Source organism: Amblyomma mixtum, chromosome 3, assembly GCF_055824585.1.
Source record: "Amblyomma mixtum isolate Tamu chromosome 3, ASM5582458v1, whole genome shotgun sequence".
Taxonomy (NCBI): Eukaryota; Metazoa; Arthropoda; class Arachnida; order Ixodida; family Ixodidae; genus Amblyomma; species Amblyomma mixtum.
Window position 1 is genome coordinate 232,832,525 of NC_143014.1, and position 25,000 is coordinate 232,857,524.

The 25,000-nt window shown below is 52.0% G+C and overlaps 1 protein-coding gene across 1 annotated transcript in view; it reads left to right on the plus strand.

Moving 5' to 3' along the window:
• The window catches only part of LOC149354017 (uncharacterized), a 114,053-nt gene extending 93,626 nt beyond the window's left edge, over nucleotides 1–20,427 (plus strand). Inside the window, exon 2 of the mRNA XM_089583013.1 lies at nucleotides 16,175–20,427. Coding sequence (XP_089439139.1) covers nucleotides 16,175–16,450 — 276 coding nt within the window. The 3' untranslated portion in view covers nucleotides 16,451–20,427. The remainder of the gene's footprint in view (nucleotides 1–16,174) is intronic.
• Nucleotides 20,428–25,000: the final 4,573 nt, after the last annotated feature.

Genomic DNA, 25,000 nt, shown 5'->3' on the forward strand with positions numbered 1-25,000 from the left:
CCAGCCAGCCAGCCAGCCAGCCAGCCAGCCAGCCAGCCAGCCAGCCAGCCAGCCAGCCAGCCAGCCAGCCAGCCAGCCAGCCAGCCAGCCAGCCAGCCAGCCAGCCAGCCAGCCAGCCAGCCAGCCAGCCAGCCAGCCAGCCAGCCAGCCAGCCAGCCAGCCAGCCAGCCAGCCAGCCAGCCAGCCAGCCAGCCAGCCAGCCAGCCAGCCAGCCAGCCAGCCAGCCAGCCAGCCAGCCAGCCAGCCAGCCAGCCAGCCAGCCAGCCAGCCAGCCAGCCAGCCAGCCAGCCAGCCAGCCAGCCAGCCAGCCAGCCAGCCAGCCAGCCAGCCAGCCAGCCAGCCAGCCAGCCAGCCAGCCAGCCAGCCAGCCAGCCAGCCAGCCAGCCAGCCAGCCAGCCAGCCAGCCAGCCAGCCAGCCAGCCAGCCAGCCAGCCAGCCAGCCAGCCAGCCAGCCAGCCAGCCAGCCAGCCAGCCAGCCAGCCAGCCAGCCAGCCAGCCAGCCAGCCAGCCAGCCAGCCAGCCAGCCAGCCAGCCAGCCAGCCAGCCAGCCAGCCAGCCAGCCAGCCAGCCAGCCAGCCAGCCAGCCAGCCAGCCAGCCAGCCAGCCAGCCAGCCAGCCAGCCAGCCAGCCAGCCAGCCAGCCAGCCAGCCAGCCAGCCAGCCAGCCAGCCAGCCAGCCAGCCAGCCAGCCAGCCAGCCAGCCAGCCAGCCAGCCAGCCAGCCAGCCAGCCAGCCAGCCAGCCAGCCAGCCAGCCAGCCAGCCAGCCAGCCAGCCAGCCAGCCAGCCAGCCAGCCAGCCAGCCAGCCAGCCAGCCAGCCAGCCAGCCAGCCAGCCAGCCAGCCAGCCAGCCAGCCAGCCAGCCAGCCAGCCAGCCAGCCAGCCAGCCAGCCAGCCAGCCAGCCAGCCAGCCAGCCAGCCAGCCAGCCAGCCAGCCAGCCAGCCAGCCAGCCAGCCAGCCAGCCAGCCAGCCAGCCAGCCAGCCAGCCAGCCAGCCAGCCAGCCAGCCAGCCAGCCAGCCAGCCAGCCAGCCAGCCAGCCAGCCAGCCAGCCAGCCAGCCAGCCAGCCAGCCAGCCAGCCAGCCAGCCAGCCAGCCAGCCAGCCAGCCAGCCAGCCAGCCAGCCAGCCAGCCAGCCAGCCAGCCAGCCAGCCAGCCAGCCAGCCAGCCAGCCAGCCAGCCAGCCAGCCAGCCAGCCAGCCAGCCAGCCAGCCAGCCAGCCAGCCAGCCAGCCAGCCAGCCAGCCAGCCAGCCAGCCAGCCAGCCAGCCAGCCAGCCAGCCAGCCAGCCAGCCAGCCAGCCAGCCAGCCAGCCAGCCAGCCAGCCAGCCAGCCAGCCAGCCAGCCAGCCAGCCAGCCAGCCAGCCAGCCAGCCAGCCAGCCAGCCAGCCAGCCAGCCAGCCAGCCAGCCAGCCAGCCAGCCAGCCAGCCAGCCAGCCAGCCAGCCAGCCAGCCAGCCAGCCAGCCAGCCAGCCAGCCAGCCAGCCAGCCAGCCAGCCAGCCAGCCAGCCAGCCAGCCAGCCAGCCAGCCAGCCAGCCAGCCAGCCAGCCAGCCAGCCAGCCAGCCAGCCAGCCAGCCAGCCAGCCAGCCAGCCAGCCAGCCAGCCAGCCAGCCAGCCAGCCAGCCAGCCAGCCAGCCAGCCAGCCAGCCAGCCAGCCAGCCAGCCAGCCAGCCAGCCAGCCAGCCAGCCAGCCAGCCAGCCAGCCAGCCAGCCAGCCAGCCAGCCAGCCAGCCAGCCAGCCAGCCAGCCAGCCAGCCAGCCAGCCAGCCAGCCAGCCAGCCAGCCAGCCAGCCAGCCAGCCAGCCAGCCAGCCAGCCAGCCAGCCAGCCAGCCAGCCAGCCAGCCAGCCAGCCAGCCAGCCAGCCAGCCAGCCAGCCAGCCAGCCAGCCAGCCAGCCAGCCAGCCAGCCAGCCAGCCAGCCAGCCAGCCAGCCAGCCAGCCAGCCAGCCAGCCAGCCAGCCAGCCAGCCAGCCAGCCAGCCAGCCAGCCAGCCAGCCAGCCAGCCAGCCAGCCAGCCAGCCAGCCAGCCAGCCAGCCAGCCAGCCAGCCAGCCAGCCAGCCAGCCAGCCAGCCAGCCAGCCAGCCAGCCAGCCAGCCAGCCAGCCAGCCAGCCAGCCAGCCAGCCAGCCAGCCAGCCAGCCAGCCAGCCAGCCAGCCAGCCAGCCAGCCAGCCAGCCCCAGCCAGCCAGCCAGCCAGCCAGCCAGCCAGCCAGCCAGCCAGCCAGCCAGCCAGCCAGCCAGCCAGCCAGCCAGCCAGCCAGCCAGCCAGCCAGCCAGCCAGCCAGCCAGCCAGCCAGCCAGCCAGCCAGCCAGCCAGCCAGCCAGCCAGCCAGCCAGCCAGCCAGCCAGCCAGCCAGCCAGCCAGCCAGCCAGCCAGCCAGCCAGCCAGCCAGCCAGCCAGCCAGCCAGCCAGCCAGCCAGCCAGCCAGCCAGCCAGCCAGCCAGCCAGCCAGCCAGCCAGCCAGCCAGCCAGCCAGCCAGCCAGCCAGCCAGCCAGCCAGCCAGCCAGCCAGCCAGCCAGCCAGCCAGCCAGCCAGCCAGCCAGCCAGCCAGCCAGCCAGCCAGCCAGCCAGCCAGCCAGCCAGCCAGCCAGCCAGCCAGCCAGCCAGCCAGCCAGCCAGCCAGCCAGCCAGCCAGCCAGCCAGCCAGCCAGCCAGCCAGCCAGCCAGCCAGCCAGCCAGCCAGCCAGCCAGCCAGCCAGCCAGCCAGCCAGCCAGCCAGCCAGCCAGCCAGCCAGCCAGCCAGCCAGCCAGCCAGCCAGCCAGCCAGCCAGCCAGCCAGCCAGCCAGCCAGCCAGCCAGCCAGCCAGCCAGCCAGCCAGCCAGCCAGCCAGCCAGCCAGCCAGCCAGCCAGCCAGCCAGCCAGCCAGCCAGCCAGCCAGCCAGCCAGCCAGCCAGCCAGCCAGCCAGCCAGCCAGCCAGCCAGCCAGCCAGCCAGCCAGCCAGCCAGCCAGCCAGCCAGCCAGCCAGCCAGCCAGCCAGCCAGCCAGCCAGCCAGCCAGCCAGCCAGCCAGCCAGCCAGCCAGCCAGCCAGCCAGCCAGCCAGCCAGCCAGCCAGCCAGCCAGCCAGCCAGCCAGCCAGCCAGCCAGCCAGCCAGCCAGCCAGCCAGCCAGCCAGCCAGCCAGCCAGCCAGCCAGCCAGCCAGCCAGCCAGCCAGCCAGCCAGCCAGCCAGCCAGCCAGCCAGCCAGCCAGCCAGCCAGCCAGCCAGCCAGCCAGCCAGCCAGCCAGCCAGCCAGCCAGCCAGCCAGCCAGCCAGCCAGCCAGCCAGCCAGCCAGCCAGCCAGCCAGCCAGCCAGCCAGCCAGCCAGCCAGCCAGCCAGCCAGCCAGCCAGCCAGCCAGCCAGCCAGCCAGCCAGCCAGCCAGCCAGCCAGCCAGCCAGCCAGCCAGCCAGCCAGCCAGCCAGCCAGCCAGCCAGCCAGCCAGCCAGCCAGCCAGCCAGCCAGCCAGCCAGCCAGCCAGCCAGCCAGCCAGCCAGCCAGCCAGCCAGCCAGCCAGCCAGCCAGCCAGCCAGCCAGCCAGCCAGCCAGCCAGCCAGCCAGCCAGCCAGCCAGCCAGCCAGCCAGCCAGCCAGCCAGCCAGCCAGCCAGCCAGCCAGCCAGCCAGCCAGCCAGCCAGCCAGCCAGCCAGCCAGCCAGCCAGCCAGCCAGCCAGCCAGCCAGCCAGCCAGCCAGCCAGCCAGCCAGCCAGCCAGCCAGCCAGCCAGCCAGCCAGCCAGCCAGCCAGCCAGCCAGCCAGCCAGCCAGCCAGCCAGCCAGCCAGCCAGCCAGCCAGCCAGCCAGCCAGCCAGCCAGCCAGCCAGCCAGCCAGCCAGCCAGCCAGCCAGCCAGCCAGCCAGCCAGCCAGCCAGCCAGCCAGCCAGCCAGCCAGCCAGCCAGCCAGCCAGCCAGCCAGCCAGCCAGCCAGCCAGCCAGCCAGCCAGCCAGCCAGCCAGCCAGCCAGCCAGCCAGCCAGCCAGCCAGCCAGCCAGCCAGCCAGCCAGCCAGCCAGCCAGCCAGCCAGCCAGCCAGCCAGCCAGCCAGCCAGCCAGCCAGCCAGCCAGCCAGCCAGCCAGCCAGCCAGCCAGCCAGCCAGCCAGCCAGCCAGCCAGCCAGCCAGCCAGCCAGCCAGCCAGCCAGCCAGCCAGCCAGCCAGCCAGCCAGCCAGCCAGCCAGCCAGCCAGCCAGCCAGCCAGCCAGCCAGCCAGCCAGCCAGCCAGCCGTATCACCTACGTGGTTCTTTTTTCCGGCATTTAAATAAAGCTCGCGAAATACAAAAAAGCACGTGACTGCGCTCATGCGCTACCATATTCCAGCGCTCCCAGCCGTGTTTTGAACGAATGGAACGTGCGCGCTGACCGTACCCAATCGAGCGGCCGCCACTCAGTCGGCGGGCTGCAAAATGATAATAATAATAATAAAAAAAACGGAGGCTACCTTGTAATATGCGACTCCACTCTTTTTTCCTTCCTTTTTTATTTTGTCTAGGCGATGGTTAAGTACAAGCTCCGTTTGAATTGTCTTGGCTGCCGACGGCCTGGTTATCACTTATCGCAGCTCACGGCGCATGCTTTCCATGTTCAGGAAGAATGTGCTGACGCACTTTGAAGACTATGCTGAGAGCGGTGTCGGCCGCTCACTTCAAGACGGCGAGCACGAACGCTTCGCTCACACATGACGCACCTTGCAGCGCTACATTACGGCAGCGTAAGAGCGCTATCATATTCTTTTTTATTCATATTTCGCGGGCTTTCTTCAAATGCTCGAAAAAAGGGCCACGTAGAAGATATTGTCACGTAGCAGTCACGAGGCAATATGTTGCTAAACAAAACTGGATTGGTTGTTTCGCAAACCCCTCTACAACTCAACGAAACGCAAGAGACACCAAAGTGTTTATTAAATTTTTACATAATTAATATAAGGTAATTAACTAAACTGATTTAAAAAAAACTCTGAGGAGCGCCACACGAAGGAAAACAATATACTTAGTTCGACTCAGCTCCAGTGCGTCACTTTTTTTTTTAAATCTTTGGTTCAAGTTACGTGAGGAGGAGGAGGAGGAGGAATAAGAGGAAAGGCAGGGAGGTTAACCGGAAGAATAATTGGTTTGCTACCCTACACGGGGGGGGGGGGGGCGAGGGGTGAGGGGATAAAAATATTAAAGAGAAAGGAGAGTTGCAGAAAATTGAAGTCACTATGAAAAGTCAGCCTTCGTTAAAGTCACAGCCTATCATGCAGCCCAGAAGTTCGCAAGAAGCGGAGTAGTGCCTTGGAGGACTTCATTTCCAGTAGTATTATTGTCGGCCAAAATCATTTCACATGCTCCTCATTCTGGTTTATTTGTTATTCGTATCTTCTAATGTATAATCTCGTGTCATATTTTTTATGTACTTTGATTAATTACCATTGCTATTTTTTTGTGTGCCTCTGTACTTTTGAATGCCCTCCCTGTAACGATCCCTGATGGGATTGACAGTATCGAATAAATAAATAAATAAATAAATAAATAAATAAATAAATAAATAAATAAATAAATAAATAAATAAATAAAACTAGACGCTCCAGCACACAGCTGAGAGATTTCCTTTCGGCGCTGTATGCAGGGCAGTCACAAAGAATGTTGGATATAGTCTCGACATACCCGCAGATGGCACATGCAGGGCTATCAGCCATACTGATTAAGAAAGAGTAATGGTTGGTGAAAGCTGCACGAAGCCACAGGCGACACAGCAAAGTTTCTTCACGTCATGGTAGGCCGGATGGAAGCCGGAGCTTCAGATATGGGTCCAAGGATTTTAAACGCGACTTGGAAAATTGGCCGGAATTCCACGCGGCAAGCGTGATGTCCCGCACAAGTGCACGAAACCTGCCCGCTGCGTCTGATCTCGAAAGTGGGATTGACCCAAAATCGCTGTCGGGGTGAGCAGTTCGCGCGACCTCATCTGCGCGGTGATTGCCTGCTATGCCTCTGTGCTAATGTCGATAATGTCACGTCCTTTATTGATGGCGGAGTGATGTAGTTGTCGAATTTCTGCTACCAATTGTTCATGGGCTCCACGGCGAAGGGCAGCCTGTAATCCTTGAAGGGCAGCTTTGGAATCGGTGAAAATAGACTACTGCTGAGGGCGCTGCTGATTGATGTGTTTAGTAACGATACGAAGAGCGGTGAGTTCTGCCCCCGTCGAAGAAGTGCGGTGACCTGTCCTAACTGTAATTTCTGTAGTCCTTGCGGGGATGACATAGGAGCCCGAAGAACTGATAGGTGTCACTGAGCCGTCGGTGTAGACGGGCACCCGGTTTGCATAGTGCTCATGAAAATATTCTAGAGTGACTTGCTTTAGTTCTGTCGGCGGTAAGTCGGTCTTATTCTTGATGTCAGGTATTGAAAGAGGCACACGGGGATTGTGCAGGCTCCAAAGTGGCGAGGACGGTCTAGAGGCGGGTGTGAACTGGGACGGCAGAATGGCGCGTTGGGCATCAATGGTGTTTGCAAACGATGTGCGCGGCCTGGTAGTGGAAAGACTAGCAAGATGGTGAGAAAAAACCTGGGATATGTGTCGAAACTGTGCCCTCAGTGCACTTCTGTTAGGTAGGTAGGGATCAGATGAGTACAGATGCGGCCGTAGAGGCACATTTCGGCAATCCTAGGCAAGTCCGGAGAGCTTGAGCTTGAAAGCTTTCCTCACTTCGAACGTTTGTTCTTCGAATGTTCTTCGAATGGGGGGTTCATGATAGATTTCGGTCGATGATTACTCCCAGAAACCGATGGCTCTTTGCGTAGGGTATAGCTGTGCCGTTTATGCATACGGTATAATGAGACATGTTCTTGCGTGTAAAGGCAACAAGCGAGCACTTTTCGGTTTAAATCTGTAGGCCTTGCAGTTGGAGGTAGGTCGCAAGAATACTTCACGCCTTTTGAAGTCTCACTCGATATTGTGGCGGGGAACTCCGGCCGCTCAGATGCAAATGTCGTCCGCATAGATTGAGAGTTGCGCCGACTGTGGTAGTATGTCGACAAGCCCGACAAGTGTAAGGTTGAATAGCGCTGGGCTAAGCACTCCACCTTGCGTTACGTGAAGCACCCTGTATGTGTTACGAGAAAGTCGGCGTTGCAAGCATGCGGCGTGTCTCAGCAAAAATATCCAGCGACGCAGATGCTACTCAGATAACTGGTGTACAGAATGGGCTTGCAGCATCTTTATGACGTTTTCATAGGGATCAGAGCAAGAAAATGAAGAAAATCATTTACCTTCATAGCCTCAGCTGCTTCCTCAAGAGTACTTTGAGAAAAAATTCAGGGAGAGCACTTAAGTCACCTTACGTGCAGCAAGGCGAAAGCCTTTGTGCCATCCTGCTGAGCTCTCTGGAACGCTTCTGATTCTTCTCTGTGTGCATTTGATTGGCGTTATGCTCGTTATAAGCGATTTTGAGTTACGACATACTGCACCTTGGTTTCCAACGTATACAGCGCAAGAAGACAAATCGCTTGACACCACTTCGAATGTCCTACGTCAATTAGTTTGACCATAATGGACGTTTGAAGTTTCCAGAAGTCACGATTTGGAGAGCCAGAGGTCACCGGTGCGAATCCTTGTGATGGGCTACGCTTTGATTAGCCAGTGGCGGACCTAAAGGGGGGGGGGGCGGAGGGGGCGGTCGCGCCCCCCCCCCCCCCACCCGAAATCCTTTGCACATCTTCCCGAACGTCCGTTTTGGGGCTCTCACAGGGCGACATGTGATTTTTGGCGTAGAACTGAAAAGCTTATGCGTCTGTGATGAGCCAAGTAGTCCTATACTTTGTACGTTCACTGTGTTAGCGCCTTTCTTATTTCACACAATTCTACGTTCTACAGGTTCTACGAGTAAAATTCGTAGTTATTATCGAATTATCAGGGTTCTGCCATGCCCTCTTGCCTTAGCGCCGGCGCGCCGACGACGGCGGCGGCGGCGGTGCCATTCAGCTGCGGTCGGGGTGGCCAGCGACCTCGTCGGGGCGGAAGGGAGCCACCAATTCGTGTCTTTATCCCACCATGGGCGAGCAGGCGGGCTTGACTTTCCGCTTGCTCTTTGCCAGGTTGTGCACGCTTGACATGAACGCTCCGCGCGTGCTACCTCGGACGGTACGTGGACGGGCGCCCCACCCCGGCCGCTCGGGCAGTGAGCCGCGCGCGCGATTAGTTCGAGACAGGACGCTACGTACTATCTGTCGTTTTCTGTAAATTATTGTGCACAGTGGCCGCTCGCGCGCTCTTATTTTCGGACAGAGCCTGGACATTTGCGCGCGAGCGACGCGAACTTCATTACTTTTTGTATTTTATAAATAGTGTACAATGTAGAGCACCTCACGGGCCTCAATCTGAGACCTAAGCCCGGCCCGGGCCCGGCCCGGGCCCGGCCCAGGCCCGCTAAATTATCGCTCTAGCGAGCCCGGCCCGGCCTGTGAATCCCGGAGTGAAGCCCAGCCCGGGCCCGGCCCGGCCGGTTTCACAGCAACGCTTGACATATACTGACATAGACTCCTACTAGACCGATAAGAAACTGAACGACGAAGGTTCTGAAACCATAGTTTGTCTTTATTTATTTATTTATTTATTTATTTATTTATTTATTTATTTATTTATTTATTTATTTATTTATTTATTTATGTATTTATTTATTTATTTATTTAGGGCATACTGCAGGCCCAGTGAAGGGCCCTGGCAGGAGGGGCACAATAATAAAGTTGGTTCTTTTGAACCCAGAAGGAAATTATTAAGAGTATAGTGCTCGCCAGGCCCGTCTTTTGGACAGTGATCTCGTGTAGGTGCGCAAAGAAGTTCCGGGAGCCAAATAAAAAGGGCTGCATACGCACGTAATAGAATGCTTTGCATTCCCCCCTAATTTGAATCAGTTATATTTTGCCGCCCGGAAGTATAAACATTAAAGCTGCCTAGCAAGCAGTGGGATGACATTTTTTTAGTGAACGCGATCTCACAGGTTGAACTCATAGCCGAACTGGTCGCATTTCAGCAGAAACGAAAAGCTAAAAGGCTTGAGTATTTCACGGTGTGTGTTTTGAAGACTATAAGCGTCCTAAACTAATATGTTCTTCCCGAATGCATTTCTAAAAGTGTATAGGCAAGGGCGTTCACAGAACTTCTTCCAGGGGGGAGGGGGGCACCCGATGTCCGGGTATGGGGGCGGCGGTAGGTTAGCACCAAAAAGGAACTAGTGATTAAATAATATCCGTAGTTCCAAGGGGGGGGGGGGGGGGACCACCCCCCCTTGCCCCCCCCCCCCCCCTTTCCGGACACCCATGTCTATAGGTGTGTTTTAAGATGATGAACGATCAATGGCGAATTAAGTCCGGTTGAATTTTACTCTTACTGGTGGAGCAGAAGATAGCGCGCGAACCACGTGTTAACTTACAGGGAAAAACACCTGTCATGACAACCAGGCTGAAGAAGCGAGGAGGGATAGATGTGGTTATGAGATGAGATTTATAAACTCTCGAGAGCTTTTGTGCTATTTCATTAACGAGACGTTCAGGTCAGCTGATCAAAAAGAACAAAACGCATTTTAGTTTGTGAATTCTCTCACATGAGAAAAATATAGCTCTAAAATAAAAGCTATGTTTTTGGGGCTTAAGGGCCCAAGCGGAGTTAGGCTGTGAGAGACACCGAAGCAGAGGGCTCCGGATCATTTCGACCACCTGGGTTTCTTCAACGAGCAATGATACTGCAAAGTACATGGCTGTCATGCTTGACACCGAAATAGAAATGCGGCCGCCGAGGCTAGGAGCAAACCCTGGTTCCCCGGCTCAGTAATCAAGCGCCTTGACCACTAAGCCACCGCGGCGCGGAAATAAGGAAATAAATAAGTCAATGAATAAAGCTTGTTTTTTTTCTCAGTGCATACTACAACCCATAGCTCATCCGTGCCTCTGCTCGAATGCCGCAGTTGTGGACTTCACTCTGCAATAGTGAATGAATAGTCGGACACCAGCCGTTTCTGTACGGACCCAAGCCCGACTCGGGTCCGCAGCTTTAAGCCCGGGCCCGGTCCGGGGACGCAACTTCAGGCCTGGGCCCAGCCCAGGCCCGGCAGAACAGATCATGTCCCGTCCCGGCCCGGCCCGCGAGCCCATGCAGTGCACTAGTACAAAGCTCTTTCCTGTGCTTTCTTGCTATCGCTCTCCTCTATACTTCTCGCTATCCTCCCTTTCCCTTTCACCTCCACCGGCTGCAGCTCGCGTGCCTAAGATATCAGATAGCAATGGCCGCGGCCGGCAACAATCTTTTCCCTCACCTTTTTCATTTTTTCTGTAAAATGAACCATTACCACCTATCCCACCATGAGACACAGCGACGCCAGTGTGGGGATCATCCCTTCTGTTGGCTTCACAAGGCGCGCCGACCAGCCGCCTTGAAGGAGGGGACCAAGGGCGGAACAAAGGCCCTTCCCCGAACTGAGTTATGGAGACCGCCAAACGCGCTCGTGAAATGCCCGGGCAGGTGCTTTGACCTTGCTGGACCCAGCATGGCGGAATATCTCAGCTGCCGACCTTTTACCCTTTTATTGCTCCTCTCAGAAAAGGTAAAAAAACTTAAAAGAGAGAGGGTGCCCGGACCAGCAACGTTTTGCCAGGCTTAACGCCAATTCCAGATAAATGAAAAAAGAAGTAAATGCTGCAAGGAAAAAAAATAATATTAAGAGAAAAACAGAGAACCAAAAAAATAACTCCAAAAAAGAAGAATCAAAAGGCACAACACAGTCAAAGTTACACTCACAGCCAGACAGCCAAAGCACAGCGTGTATTCCTCCAAATAAATAAAAAGATAAGAAAATAAGTCACAGTATACTCATGGTCACAGTAACAGTCAAAGCAAAGCACCGAATGCCGACCACGAAGAAAATCAGAGAAGTAAGAACATAATCAAAACAAGACAAAACCAAAGTCACAACACAGTCAAAGACACAGTCACAGTCACACACAGTCAAATCACAGTGTACAGGCCACTACTAAACCGCCTGTGCCCAACAAAGGAGCATGGAGCCCTCCTCTGTGCAGTGCGTGGGGAAGAGAAATTAGAGGAAAGATAGAAATCAGCGTGAATATTTAGGAATTGTGTTACTTATGAGGTGAACCATTTGAAGGAGGAGAGCACAAGTAGCAGGGCATCGAAATTAATGCTGCTCACGCAACCATTTACATTCAAGGCAAGAGTTATGGTAGTATAACATCTATATCGGTCGCCATTTATTTTTCAACAAAAAAACACGAAAATTGTTGTACAAATAAAAAGTAAATAAAAATTGTTTTTATTTTTTATTTCTTTAATATACGGAAGTTCGTCCGCTCCCCTCCCCCCCCCCCCCCCCCCCTCCGTAAAACCAATCTCTGGGACCGCCACTGGATTAGACTAATAATCTTATGCTCCGTAACGCGCTGAATGGTTTGATAGCGCTCAGAACATTCTACGCCACTTAGGTGGTCCACAATCTGTGTACCAATGGTACCACCCACTTGAACTTCTCACTCACACTACCGTATTCGGGGTGCCACGCTGTTAACTAGGTTTGATTGGCAGCTCGCATCACGCTGACTTGTGACGTCACACGCTTGACAATTTCGCTCAAACGGACACGCTGGTGAGTCATGAGCCTATTAAAGGTGCACTGAAGAGGCATCTGAACTCGTATTTTTACCGCTGTAACTCGATCTACACATTCCGAGCGTTCTCGGAAACTTCGAATTATTGCGCTGTGCGGCTGACTTCCCTAATTTTAATCCGATTAAACATCCCGGCTCCTGCCTTTTTTTTTTTAATTCCCCACAGACGGTGGGAGGAGTCGACCAACCTTTCAAACAGTCCTGTGGCGGCTTGCCGCTCTGCCATAGGCGGAGTGATACGTAGTGATCAGCGAAAGCAGAGTCCAGGCGTATTTTTATTTCCGTGGGCCTAATTTGCCGCTGTAGCTTCTGAATGACCTAAAAAACAAAATAAAAGCGAAAGCAAAGCCGCCACGCGACTGCCTGAAAGGCACTCCATGCGTTGGTCGACTCCTCCTACCGTCTGCGGGGAATTAAAAAAAAAGGAGGCAGCTGGACGATAATTCGATTTAAGTTAGGGAAATCGGCCGCACTGGGCAATAATTCGAAGTTTCTAAGAATACCCGGAACATGTAGATTTAGTTACCGAGGCAAAAAGACGAGTTCAGATTCCTCTTCAGTGCACCTTTAAGGCTTTCGCCTTAGTACCGGTATGTATCGTGCTTGTCGGTGATGCCGGATGCTTGATCTGTCAGGAGAGGTCTCAAGAAGCCTCCTTCACGCCGCTACGTAACGAAGATGCGGTGGCGCTAGTGTCAGCAGCAACTTCCGCACGGAAGGGCACAGCACCGGCAGGACGGCACCGCGGCATCGTGCCCGCGCACTGCAGAAGCTGCGTGTATTGATGAGCTACACCACTGTGGGAACCGTGCAGCGGCACAAAAAGGAAAACTGAATCGGCCTCGATAGGTTTTCCCGGATCAATAGCGCAGTAGGCCGCGTTTTAATGGTCTGTATGGGCCTCGATCGACGCTGCCAGACAGTGTATGGAACAAAGGTTGCGTAGCGGGGAAGATGTTCCGCTCACTCGCACTGCGCAAATAAAAAAAAATTGGCAGTGGCTTAGCTGTGGTTAAGCCTGGATATACAAACGAAAAGGTTCCGTTACGCTTGGATTGACGACACGGCTGTCGCAGTTGGCGCACAATGCACTGGGAGCAGCACGATAACGGTGGAGGCGTTCGGCCGTCTACACACTGCCTTTACGGAGGCGGAGGAGGAGACGCGCGTGTAGTGAATACGGTGCTGTCTTAGAAGGTTGCTTTAGAGACATGTACCGTGGTTGTCCATTCCTTTCGGGTGTACACCAAGGTATGAGAGACAGGCATTTCCTTTCCTTAAAACCAATTTTCTTTCATTCCATTTTCCTTAAGGCCCTTACGGCGCGGTTCGGGTATCCGCCGAGATATGAGAGAGACAGGCGTCGTTTCCTTTCCTTAAAACCAATTTTCTTTTCATTTTCCTTCCCTTACGGCGCGGTTCGGGTGTCCACTGAGATATGAGAGTTTCCTGGCGCACTGTTTGTCGTTATTTTTTTATTGGTGATATTTTATTTCTTTCATTTCTTTTTTATTCTCGTTTCTGTGCTTGTTTTTAGTCTTTTTTTTATTACGAAGTCGGCGGCCACCTGTGATGCGCGTGACTTCACTCGGTTTCGCGCATGCGCAGAATATGGCTTTTGCAGCATACCCGGCATACGCGAAGCTCGTCTCCGACCCTCGTAATGAAGCTTTTGGCTTCAAAACAACAACGCATATTTGGCTGCGAACGTAATTATCGCCCAAAGTCGTCTTTGTGTACGAGGCACGCCGGCCGGATCACCCGCGATCAACGAATGTGGTCTTGTTGATAGCGCAGCATATTTTAAAGGGTGTGAAAATTATACTAACATATGTGGGATCGTTCACTGCACTGAATATTTACTTGGGGCGATTTCTTAATTCGAATGGTATAATTATATTTGATTCATATGAGGTCTGCTAAATTGTACCACTCTTGCACGGTGACGCTGGTATGTTTACAGCAGTGAGTGCCCTTTAACATGTGCGAAAGGCCACGTAAGCACGTTTAGCTTTTTACACCGCATGATGTGTCATAAGCTGGTTAATGAAGCTGTGCGTGGTCTCCAAGCGTGTTTGCAAGAAAACAGCCGCAGGCGGGAACTGCCCGAGTTCCATTGTCATCGGTATTTTTTTTCTGTCATCGCATGACAATGCCAGGCAAAAGTCACCATAAAGCACGCGGTAACAATCGCGTGCATACCTAGCTGCGTCTAGCACACGCAGTTTGCAGGCCAGTGGTATTTTGCGCCCTGAGCCGCTGCGTCTTTGAAACTCCTCAGTTAGCAACCGATTCGGTAGGGGGGTAAACTATAACTGTCGAGTGAAACACTGGAACGAGGTGCTGGGGATTAAGCTGTTAAGTGCAGGGTTAGCTGGCAAAGCACTGCACGGCAGGCGTGTCTGCAGACGGTGCGCGCACGTCTGCTCGGCCAAGACAATGCCAGTGCTTCTCACTGCCCGAAGTAAGGTCGCATTGGCTAGTAAACAGGGATTTTATTCAAAGTCTAGAGTAAAAATCAACTGCAGCAATGCTGCGTGTTTACCTCTAACCGCATTGCCTTGCCGCGAATCTTTGCCGTGTTGTCCATTCTTCAAAGCTGCCGGCACGCCGCTTTATCACTTTGTGTGGGATTCAAGTCGCGCCCAGATTTATCTCGATTGATCGCATCCAGGCGGAGCCGATTGAACGTTGTTCCAGGATGTTGTAACTTTCCAAGCTTTATCTCGAAAGTTCGCTATCAGCTTTAAAAAGAGCACGGCCGAGAGCGGCAGGCATTCTGTTCGACGACCGCCGAGCACGCCTTTTGCTACGCCGCCGCCGAGTGACCCAGTCCATTGTGGGCGCAAGTCAGCCCAAATAAAGAGTTTTGTTTAGAAGCCATTTTCGCTGCACTCCTGCTCTTCGGTCTGAAGTCACCATTACATGGCACTATATATACATCGCTCAGTGCCGATCTATTTCCCGGAGCCCGGAGACTTCGAGCGAAATTACTGAGTTCAATGAATGAACCATTCTTGTGAGTCGAAGAAACTGAAAACACGCCTAAAAGCCTTGAAAACCTACACTCAGGACCTTCCCGTGACGCCCGCTCTCTGGCCGCTTCCCTACTGCGAACCCGCTAGCGACTCCAGCGCTACCTCGTTTGTTTGCAAACATGCAGGTGGTATATAAGTTCCATCAGTTTTAGACGGTGCGTTTTGTCTTCGTCTTGGCACTGAAGAGTTTTGGGGCTCAGAGTGCTGAATCAGCATGACGCACCGACGTTGCTAACGGTTTAAGGAGAGTTGGATTAGTTTTCAGCATTTAATCAGCATTCCCTGAGGATGTTCAGGACAAACAGCAACTGCTGTGAGAGATAAAGGAGCCCACCTCGGTCCTGGCTACGTGTGAATGCCAAGAGCGGTTGGTTTGTTGCTGGTCTCGAGGGCATACCTACGCAGCCGCCGCAGTTCATTTCTTCGCCGAAGCGCGCCGGAAGTATGAAGAGAGACCAATGAAGCTACGAAGCTCTTTCACAGAAAAGGGTTTTGGGGTATTTAGCCACAGAGCGCAGTTCTGCCAGGCCCGGAAAAACGCCATCCTTGGAGACGACGTGGCCGAGAATAGTGCGGTACCGAGCTCCGAAGCGGCACTTCTCTAAATTGAGCTGGAGACCAGCGTCGGCCAGGCATCGAAGAACAGGCTGAAGGCGTTGAAGGTGAGATGGAAAATCGGGAGAAAAGATAACATCGTCCAGGTGACAAAGGCGTATGTGTCAGTTGAGCCCCCTGCGGAGGTTGTCCACCGTTCGCTCGAAAGTGATAGGAGCTTTGCAGAGGCCAAACGGTATGCCATTAAATTCATAGAGCCCGTCGGCTGTGACAAAAGGTGTATTCGGGCGATCGTTCTCTGCCATTAGTTCTTGCTAGTAATTAGAGCGCAGGTCCAATGAAAAGAAGTCATCTCTCTACAGGCACTTGAGGGCGTCGTCGATACGTGGGTGAGGCTAAACGTCCTTGCGAGTAACCTGTTCAGACGGCGATAGCCCACGCAGAACCAGATGGAACAGTCTTTTTTCTTTGCCAGGACAACTGGAGGTGTGCATGGGCTATGCGACGGCTGGATCACATGGCAATGGAGCATGTCGCTCACCTGTTCGCCAGTGATGCGGCGCTCAGAGGCTGACACTCGGTACGGGGGATGGAGCAAAAGTGCGTGAGTGGCAGTGTCAACACGATGGGTAACAGCTGTTGCGCGGCCCAGGGAAGGTTGCTGGCAGTCAAACGAAGCACGGAAACGGTGAAGGATGGCGACAAGTTGAGCTCGTTGAGTAGGTGCCAAGTTAGCGTCGACGGCGCTGTGTAAGACGTCGAGGACCTATTCATATGCCTATTCATATGCGTATCAGCGGTGATAAATGCATCAGCCAGACTTCCGTTCGCTTCTCTGACAGGGAGTTCCGCTTTTTGGCTAAATCACTCGTGTATACAGCAGGTGACATGTGATATTCTGCGGGCCACGGCGCCGCAGTTACAATGTCACGCTCACCGCTGATGTTCTTCCAGGTGCTGCTGCTATCATTCTTGGGCCAGCTGTCTCCTGTCACGCCGGCACCGCCATGGCTGGATATGCCACAATTCCCTTGGTGTCCTGATGCCGCAAAGAATTGTGCCACCGGATCCTCAGCCGAGTACACCGCATCACCGCATCCACCACTGCCCGTTCTGGACGCTGCGGTGTACGCAATCGGCAACACGGGACAGCGTCAGCTGACCCAGCCGCTCAAAAGCGCCCACCTTTTATTGACGCACCGGGCCACGGCACCGCTGATGTTCTTCTAGGTTTGTCAGTACGAAAGTTCCTGTTACCGAAATAACGGTGTTTGCCTTTTCGTGGTGTCGTGCGTCCTACTGCTCGGTGGCGACGTTGCCTAACCCTGGGCCCATGACTAAGGCACAAGAGGACAAGCTAGACAATGCGGCTCTTGCGGTCCAGCGGCTGGAAACTAGCCATACCACAGTTGTGTAATCATTGAATACGACCCTTAACATTCATATCAGCCTAAAGAATGACTTGGATGCACTAACAAAGCGTGTCGTTGAACTGGAATCTAAAATAGAATTGGCGCCAGCTGCTCAGTCCCCGTTCAGGCCGAATTTAGAATTGTCTAAAATGCGAGACAAAATTGACGATTTAGAAAACCGGTATAGACGGTCGAATGTTCTTTTTTATGGCATCCAAGGTACAGACGATGAAACCTGGGATACTTCTGAGCAGCTCGTGAATGGATTTTGCTCCAGCAAACTTGATGTCTTGTCAACCTAGATTGTGAGAGCGCATCGTCTGGGCCGTTTTTCGCCAAGTAAGAAGAGACCAATCATTGCAAAATTCTACAATGATAAAGATGTTGAATCCTTACTAAGTAACGGTTCAAAGCTCAAGGGCGCAGACTTCAGCATCTCTCGCGATTATTCTGAGGCCGTCTGACAAAAGCGCCGTCATCTCTGGCAGTACGCCAAGTCCGTGAAAAAGGACGGTGACCGCATTCGTCTCGCATTTAACAAGCTTCACATTAATAACGATGCCTATGTATGGGACACTGAGGCTGATCGCGTAGTATGTGTTTATAAGCACCCCACGCAAGAAGAATGACGTTCTTCTGTCACTTACTCAAATCGGATCCCAGCTTTCCTTTCTTCACAAAGTTCGTTATGTAATGCTCCCAAAACCATTTCTTTCCTTTACACTAACATCAGAAGTGTTTTATCGAAAGATGTTGCAATATCTTCGCTAATCGACTCGTGCTCCGCATCATTAGTAGCGCTAACCGAAACATGGCTCAGTGATGTTATTCCTGATGATTCAGTCTTTGTCAGCCAGACACATTTTAACATCTTTCGTTGCGACAGACCGTACCGGAGAGGAGGTGGTGTACTCTTGGCGAGAAGGGATGATTTGGCAACTGTGCCTCTCATGATTAGTTCTTTTCTTGAGTGTACATGGGTTTCTTTTAAGTGTTGTTCTATTGATATAGTTATTGGTGCTTCTTACCGTCCTCCTAGCATGAATAATGGCTTTTCTTCTGAATTTAATCGAATTCTGTGTGAAATATGTACGCTTTTCCATAACTGTAATTTACTCATATTTGGAGACTTTAACTTCCCTAGTATAAACTGGTTCACACAGTCCGTCACAGCGAGTGAGACTGAAGCTAATATGTTTCTTCAATGATGTCTTGATTTTTCACGATCGCAACTTATTACCAATCCAACGCGTCGCACATCGATTACTGCCAACATTATAGACTGCCGATTACTGCCAGCATTAACAAATAATCCCGATATTTGTTCAGACATTATTCATTTAGATGGCATTTCGGATCACGACATAATAACAGGACGCATTGCTGGTTCTTTTAACGAAAAGAAAACGACTGTTAAACAAATCAGATGTTACAACAGAGCTAACTATGAAAAAATAAATTCCGAATTAGAAATTTTTTCCGCCCAGTTCATTAATCACTATTTATTGCGCACTGTTCAGCAAAACTGGGATTTATTCAAGAGTACTTTTAATAAACTTATCGACGACTTCGTTCCTCTAATGACCATTAGACGTAGCAGCAGTACACCATGGTTTACTCAGAAGTTGCGACGTGCGAATAGCAAGAAAAAGCGATTTTACCGGCAGGCAGTGAAAAATGGTGTTCTAAGCGCGTGGGAAAAGTACAAGAAATGCGACAAGGACTACCAGTCACTACTGAAATCCACTCGACGTCACTTTTTCAATCATGACCTGTCATCTCTGCTAACCAACAACCCTCGTAAATTCTGGCGCATCATAAATTGTGACTTTCAACGCGACATTTTGCTTTCCGACAGCGACGGAGTCATAATTAAAGAGTCTAAATGTGCTCAGGTTTTCAACGACGCCTTCTCATTAGTATTCACCGAAGAAGACATTAGCTCATTCCGTGACTTAGATATAATCCATGATATTTGCATGGCTGAAATAGTTATTAATGAAACGGGTATTTTAGCTTTATTAAACAATCTTAAAATAACTAATAGTTCGGATCACCTTGGCTTCAACAGTAAGTTGCTGAAGAACACATCCCAAAGCATTAGCGCTGTGTTGTCCCGTTTGTTTTCGCAGTCATTATCACACGGATTAATTCCTAATGACTGGCGGGTAGCCAAAGTAATACCTATATTTAAATCAGGTGAGCGTTCCTCTCCATTAAACTATCGACCCATCTCGTTATCCAGCACTGTTTGCAAACTCCTTGAACATATCATTCACAGCCAAGTCATCAGCTATCTCGAAGATCATAACATTATTTTCAATAATCAGCACGGTTTCCACAAGCAATTTTCTTGTGATACTCAACTAGCTGGCTTTGTTAATGACTTACAATTGTCTCTTAACGCGGGCTCTCAGGTCGACGCAGTGTTCCTGGATTACTCAAAAGCTTTCGATCGGGTTCCTAATCAAAGACTTCTACTGAAACTAGCACAGCTCAATATACACCCTAACGTGCTCGCTTGGATTAAGGACTTTCTATCATCTAGAACTCAGTTCACCTCAGTTAATAATTATAACTCTTCCTCTGCTAATGTGACATCTGGGGTACCACAAGGAAGCGTGATCTTTGCTTTTTCTAATCTATATTAATGATTTACCTGCCTGTGTAACATCTAGAGTTCGCCTTTTCGCTGATGACTGCGTAATTTACCGTAACATTACTACAGACAGTGACCGCCAATCCCTACAATATGACCTGAACGCAGTAAGCTCTTGGTGCCCATCATGGTTAATGACATTAAACGTTTCTAAAACTAAACTAATATCTTTCACTCATCGTACAGTTCGCATTCCAACCACTTACATTCTAAATGACAATACTGTGGAACTAACATCAACATTCAAGTACCTTGGGGTGCACCTTCAGTTTGACCTAACATGGCATCACCATATCGACCTCACCCTAGCATCTGCTAACCGCTCACTTGGTTTTCTTAAACGTAACCTCAGATACGGCCCTATACATGTAAAAAAAACTTGCTTATATAACTCTAATACGCCCTAAAATCGAATATGCTGAGGCCATTTGGAACCCTATTCAAGCCTACGTTATCACTAACATTGAATCCTTGCAGAACCGTGCTGTTCGTTTCATATTTTCAGACTACTCACCCTTCACAAGCGTTTCAGCATTAAAAAAACGTGCCGAACTGGAAGATTTGTCATATCGCCGTAAACTTGCTCGCTTAACCCTTTTCCATAAGCTTTATCACCACTTATCCCTTCGCAGTGATTTGTTTCAGTCACCTGATTCCATCTTTCCACACCGTGATGATTCTTTCAAAGTTAAACGCGCAAACTGTCATTCATCGTCTTATGGCAATTCATTCATTCCCCGTACTATCACTGAATGGAATAGTTTGCCATCAGTCATTGCCACAGAAACTGACAATAAAAAATTCCAAGAGCTTGTTCGCTGTGACGGAACTGTGTAAAAGTTTGCTGCTTTTGTTAGTGTTCATTTTTCCTTTGTGTGATGCCTTATGTTTTAATTAATGTTTTTTGCTACACTTATTTGTTAAAATGTATGGCGATTACTGATATGATTGTACCCACCCCTCCAATGTAATACCCGCTTCTGGAGGGTCTTTAGGGGTAACTTGAATGAATGAATGACTAAATAAATAAATAAATAAATAAATAAATAAATGTTAGCTTGGTGCGGCCCGTTTTGTTTTTTTCCTATTTATATGTGCATGTGTTGTAGAATAAATCTTCAGTTGTGAGTAGCGCTCGTCCTTGTCTTGTCCCTGCTTCGCCCTCGTGTTTCTGCGCAGTTTTTTCAGTATGCATATCAGCCAACTAGCCCAACTTTCTGCTCTCCTAAACGTCGAGGGAAGACGATTCGGGGATGGGAACAGTTGTAATGACGCTGATGTGGAGGGCAGCAGTGTGATGAACGAGAGGGCAGGCTTCAACAGGATCGAGCAAGTGAGCACTGCCAAACGGTTGTCCGCGGAATAAGCGGCAGGAGAATGTGTTTAAAGCGTAAATAGCGCTTTATCCACCAAAAATTGTGAACACGGCAGCAAGACTGATTTCCGGTCAGCGCAGCGTAGCGGGGGTGCGTAAAGTGCCTAGAGGGCGGCACAAGGAAGAGGCACAAGAACTAAGGACAAAGGCAGAACGTACAGTCTTTGTCAAAAGTAACCAGGCTCCATGGTTTGATTCTCATTCGTATAACGCAGCCCTCACGGCTTCTCTAAAGACCAAAAAGTTCTTTGAAGGTGAGAACAGGGGTTCTTCTTACCGGACAGAGAGTTAGAGCTTGAGGGCTGGCGCAATAGCTTTAATATACGACTGAGAAGAAAAACGGGCAGCCTGGTTACTTTTGACAAAGGCTGTACGTGTCTTCTGCGACGACCACATTAGCGGAAACAACACGGGATACGTCCAAGGAAGCGTCATTCAGTGGCGATAGTTCCAGCTGACTACGGACGCAGTCGATAAAGGCGTGATGTACGGAGAAGTCCCAACCAAGATTGAAGTCGTGAGATGAGCAGGCGAGGACGATGAACCCGATTCTGTAGACAGCGTCTTGGATAAGAAAGCGAGTGGTGTAGGCTGCTAATGGACGAACGTCCTGAGCTCTGGCGGTGCGAAGTGAAGCGGCAGGAAAATGCGTCACCTTTCTTAGTCTGCGGCATTGGTTTTGACTGAGTACGGAAACTGCAGCGCCAGGGTAAGCTAGCGCCTCGATGGCAACGCCCTCAACGAACGCTGCAATAACATTCACAGGCAGATGAAAAGGGCTTGAGTGATTCGCTGACGGTACAGTTTTTGCCTCCGGAACATGCGGCCGTTAGTTTTACGCTTGGGCGGCGTGTTGGCGGTGGATCATCGGAGAACTGGAACGGCGGCGAGGAGACGGCGACCGGTGGGAGCGGAGGTCATATCGAGGAAAAGAGGAATCCGGATGAGGCTCATGTGACGCAGACGTGGAGGACGACGGAATATCGTAGGCTGCCTCACGCCCATAATCGTAGGGACGAGGTCCGCGACTGCGGCATTGTCGGGCCACATGGCCAGCGACTCCGCAGGTGCAGCAAATGGGACGGTGGTCCTACTACTGGGCAGTAATTTGGAAACGAAAGCAATTAATTATGGTCGAAATTACTTTTATTAAGGGCGCACCACTGCTATTTGCGTCGGGAAAGGTTTGATCTCTCGTCTGCCGGGTCGTGCACCTCGAAAGCAGGATCAACACGCGGAAAGCTTCGGTCATCAAGCCAGAGAAGTTTCACACGCGGGCGAGTGGCGATGTGCGCCGCCACCAAGGGAAAAGGGAAAGCTACATAGTCGTACCCAAAGCTTTTTTTTCATTTATAATTCACAAGACAGGGTTGCCCTAAAATGCAACAGCACAACAGCATGGGAAAAAAGGCACCCTGTCTCCAAGGGAAAAAATTTCGACGCCCACTTTGAAGCTGAGCTGCCCCTGCGATGCTCTGAACTGAGAAATCTGAACTGATTCTAGGAGCTGCATTGAGTGTACTTTTGCGCATGAGTGAAAATTAAAAAAAAGTAATTGCAACAGCGTTCTGAAAGTAATTGCAATGTTGTGGCATTCATTTTCTGAGCAGTAATGGGTCATATAATTAAATTATTTTCAAAACTAATTATGCCGTGTATGGTCGACGGTAAACAAAGCAGTGAATTCGGTTTGAGGAAAACAGCACAAGGTAAACATTGCATATTTAATTTAAGCTCTGGTGTCGCGCGTGTAGAAATAATTATTTCTAGGCTAACAGGGTTGCTTAGTGTCCGACGCGTTTCGTGTGATCAAGGTGGTGGTTCAGTGAACTACACCTGGTTGCACACTGAAAAAAGGTCAGTGCTAGCACAAATACTGTTCTCGTCATATACGCAGCACTGAGGCCGTACGATCCTCCATCTGTATTTGAATTCCATGGCGATTGAACTGCACTTCAGTATGGACACCGCTGTCGCAAGCATGGAAGTTTAGTTAACACGCAGAAGTTTTGCAGCTGCCGAAGGATTCACGGCTAAGAATTAAACATCGCCTAAAGAGGCTGTTTTATTGTGCCTCCAGCAGACCGAGACGCGAAGAAACACAATAACACTTTATGGGGGGCCGCATGGAGAGGCTTGAACGTTGTTTTATGGCAGAGGTGAATCTCGGAAGGTCCAGTCTACTAACATATGTGCATTTATGCACCGGCACTGAAATTTGGATGCTGGAGAGAAAACGCAGTAATGCAACACCGGGGGTAAAGCTCATGAAAACGCCACTCACAGCACCAAACGTCTCGCTTGGGCCCCGTTTTTCAGACAGACATACGTTCCGCGAAGCGGGGACTGCGTGCACCAGAATGGTTTCTCATTGCCCAACCGAATATTGTAGGAAACAGTTTAAACCACAGTGGGTGAAGCATACTTCCGAACGAAGATGTGAATCTGGGAAGATAAGTAGGTTTCGAATCGGAGTGCTGTAGAAGAAGGGCACAGGGGGTAGTTAATTTCTTCACTTGAAACATTTCTTTTGACCTGTAGAGAGAACAATCCATAGATGAACCGTATATTTCCTCGAGGACTGTCAGTAATATTTGAAAATAACGCCTTTTTGATATAACGACAGTTTCTACGACATCATAGTATCAATGGTGGCAGGCCAAAGTACATGTACGGTGTGTTAATAAGTAATATGGTTAACTAAACTATAATCATGAATTTTCTTTTAGAGTTGGGTGCCTCATTATAATACGAATTAGCAGCTCGCCGTTAGTAACTGGTGTATCACTTTTTACAGTTTTGCCGCCGCGGTGGCTCAGTGGCTATGGTGCTCGGCTGCTGACCCGAAAGACGCGGGTTCGATCCCGGCCGCGGCGGCTGGAATTTCTTTGGAGGAGAAATTCTAGAGGCTCGTGTACTGTGCGATGTCAGTGCACGTTAAAGAACCCCAGGTGGTCGAAATTTCCGGAGCCCTTCACTACGGCGTCTCTCATAGCCTCAGTCGCTTTGGGACGTTAAACCCCATAAACCAACCAACCAACTTTTTACAGTTTTAAAACTCCCATTCTCGCTCAACCGGCGTGGAGCCACAAATTTTATGCGTAGCATATTGCAGTCACTCAGTTCAGCCCTTGGGCACGGCCGGGCAGCCACCAAACCACGTGACGTGACGTCACCGAACCACGCGAAAAAAAATAAAGAAAAAATAAAAGAAAAAAGGAGAAAAAAGAAAAAAAAAAGACGGCTGAGCATGGTGGCGGTTGCCATCGCCCCGTTTAAAAGGGGGCGCTCCCATCCATCCATCCATCCATCCATCCATCCATCCATCCATCCATCCATCCATCCATCCATCCATCCATCCATCCATCCATCCATCCATCCATCCATCCATCCATCCATCCATCCATCCATCCATCCATCCATCCATCCATCCATCCATCCATCCATCCATCCATCCATCCATCCATCCATCCATCCATCCATCCATCCATCCATCCATCCATCCATCCATCCATCCATCCATCCATCCATCCATCCATCCATCCATCCATCCATCCATCCATCCATCCATCCATCCATCCATCCATCCATCCATCCATCCATCCATCCATCCATCCATCCATCCATCCATCCATCCATCCATCCATCCATCCATCCATCCATCCATCCATCCATCCATCCATCCATCCATCCATCCATCCATCCATCCATCCATCCATCCATCCATCCATCCATCCATCCATCCATCCATCCATCCATCCATCCATCCATCCATCCATCCATCCATCCATCCATCCATCCATCCATCCATCCATCCATCCATCCATCCATCCATCCATCCATCCATCCATCCATCCATCCATCCATCCATCCATCCATCCATCCATCCATCCATCCATCCATCCATCCATCCATCCATCCATCCATCCATCCATCCATCCATCCATCCATCCATCCATCCATCCATCCATCCATCCATCCATCCATCCATCCATCCATCCATCCATCCATCCATCCATCCATCCATCCATCCATCCATCCATCCATCCATCCATCCATCCATCCATCCATCCATCCATCCATCCATCCATCCATCCATCCATCCATCCATCCATCCATCCATCCATCCATCCATCCATCCATCCATCCATCCATCCATCCATCCATCCATCCATCCATCCATCCATCCATCCATCCATCCATCCATCCATCCATCCATCCATCCATCCATCCATCCATCCATCCATCCATCCATCCATCCATCCATCCATCCATCCATCCATCCATCCATCCATCCATCCATCCATCCATCCATCCATCCATCCATCCATCCA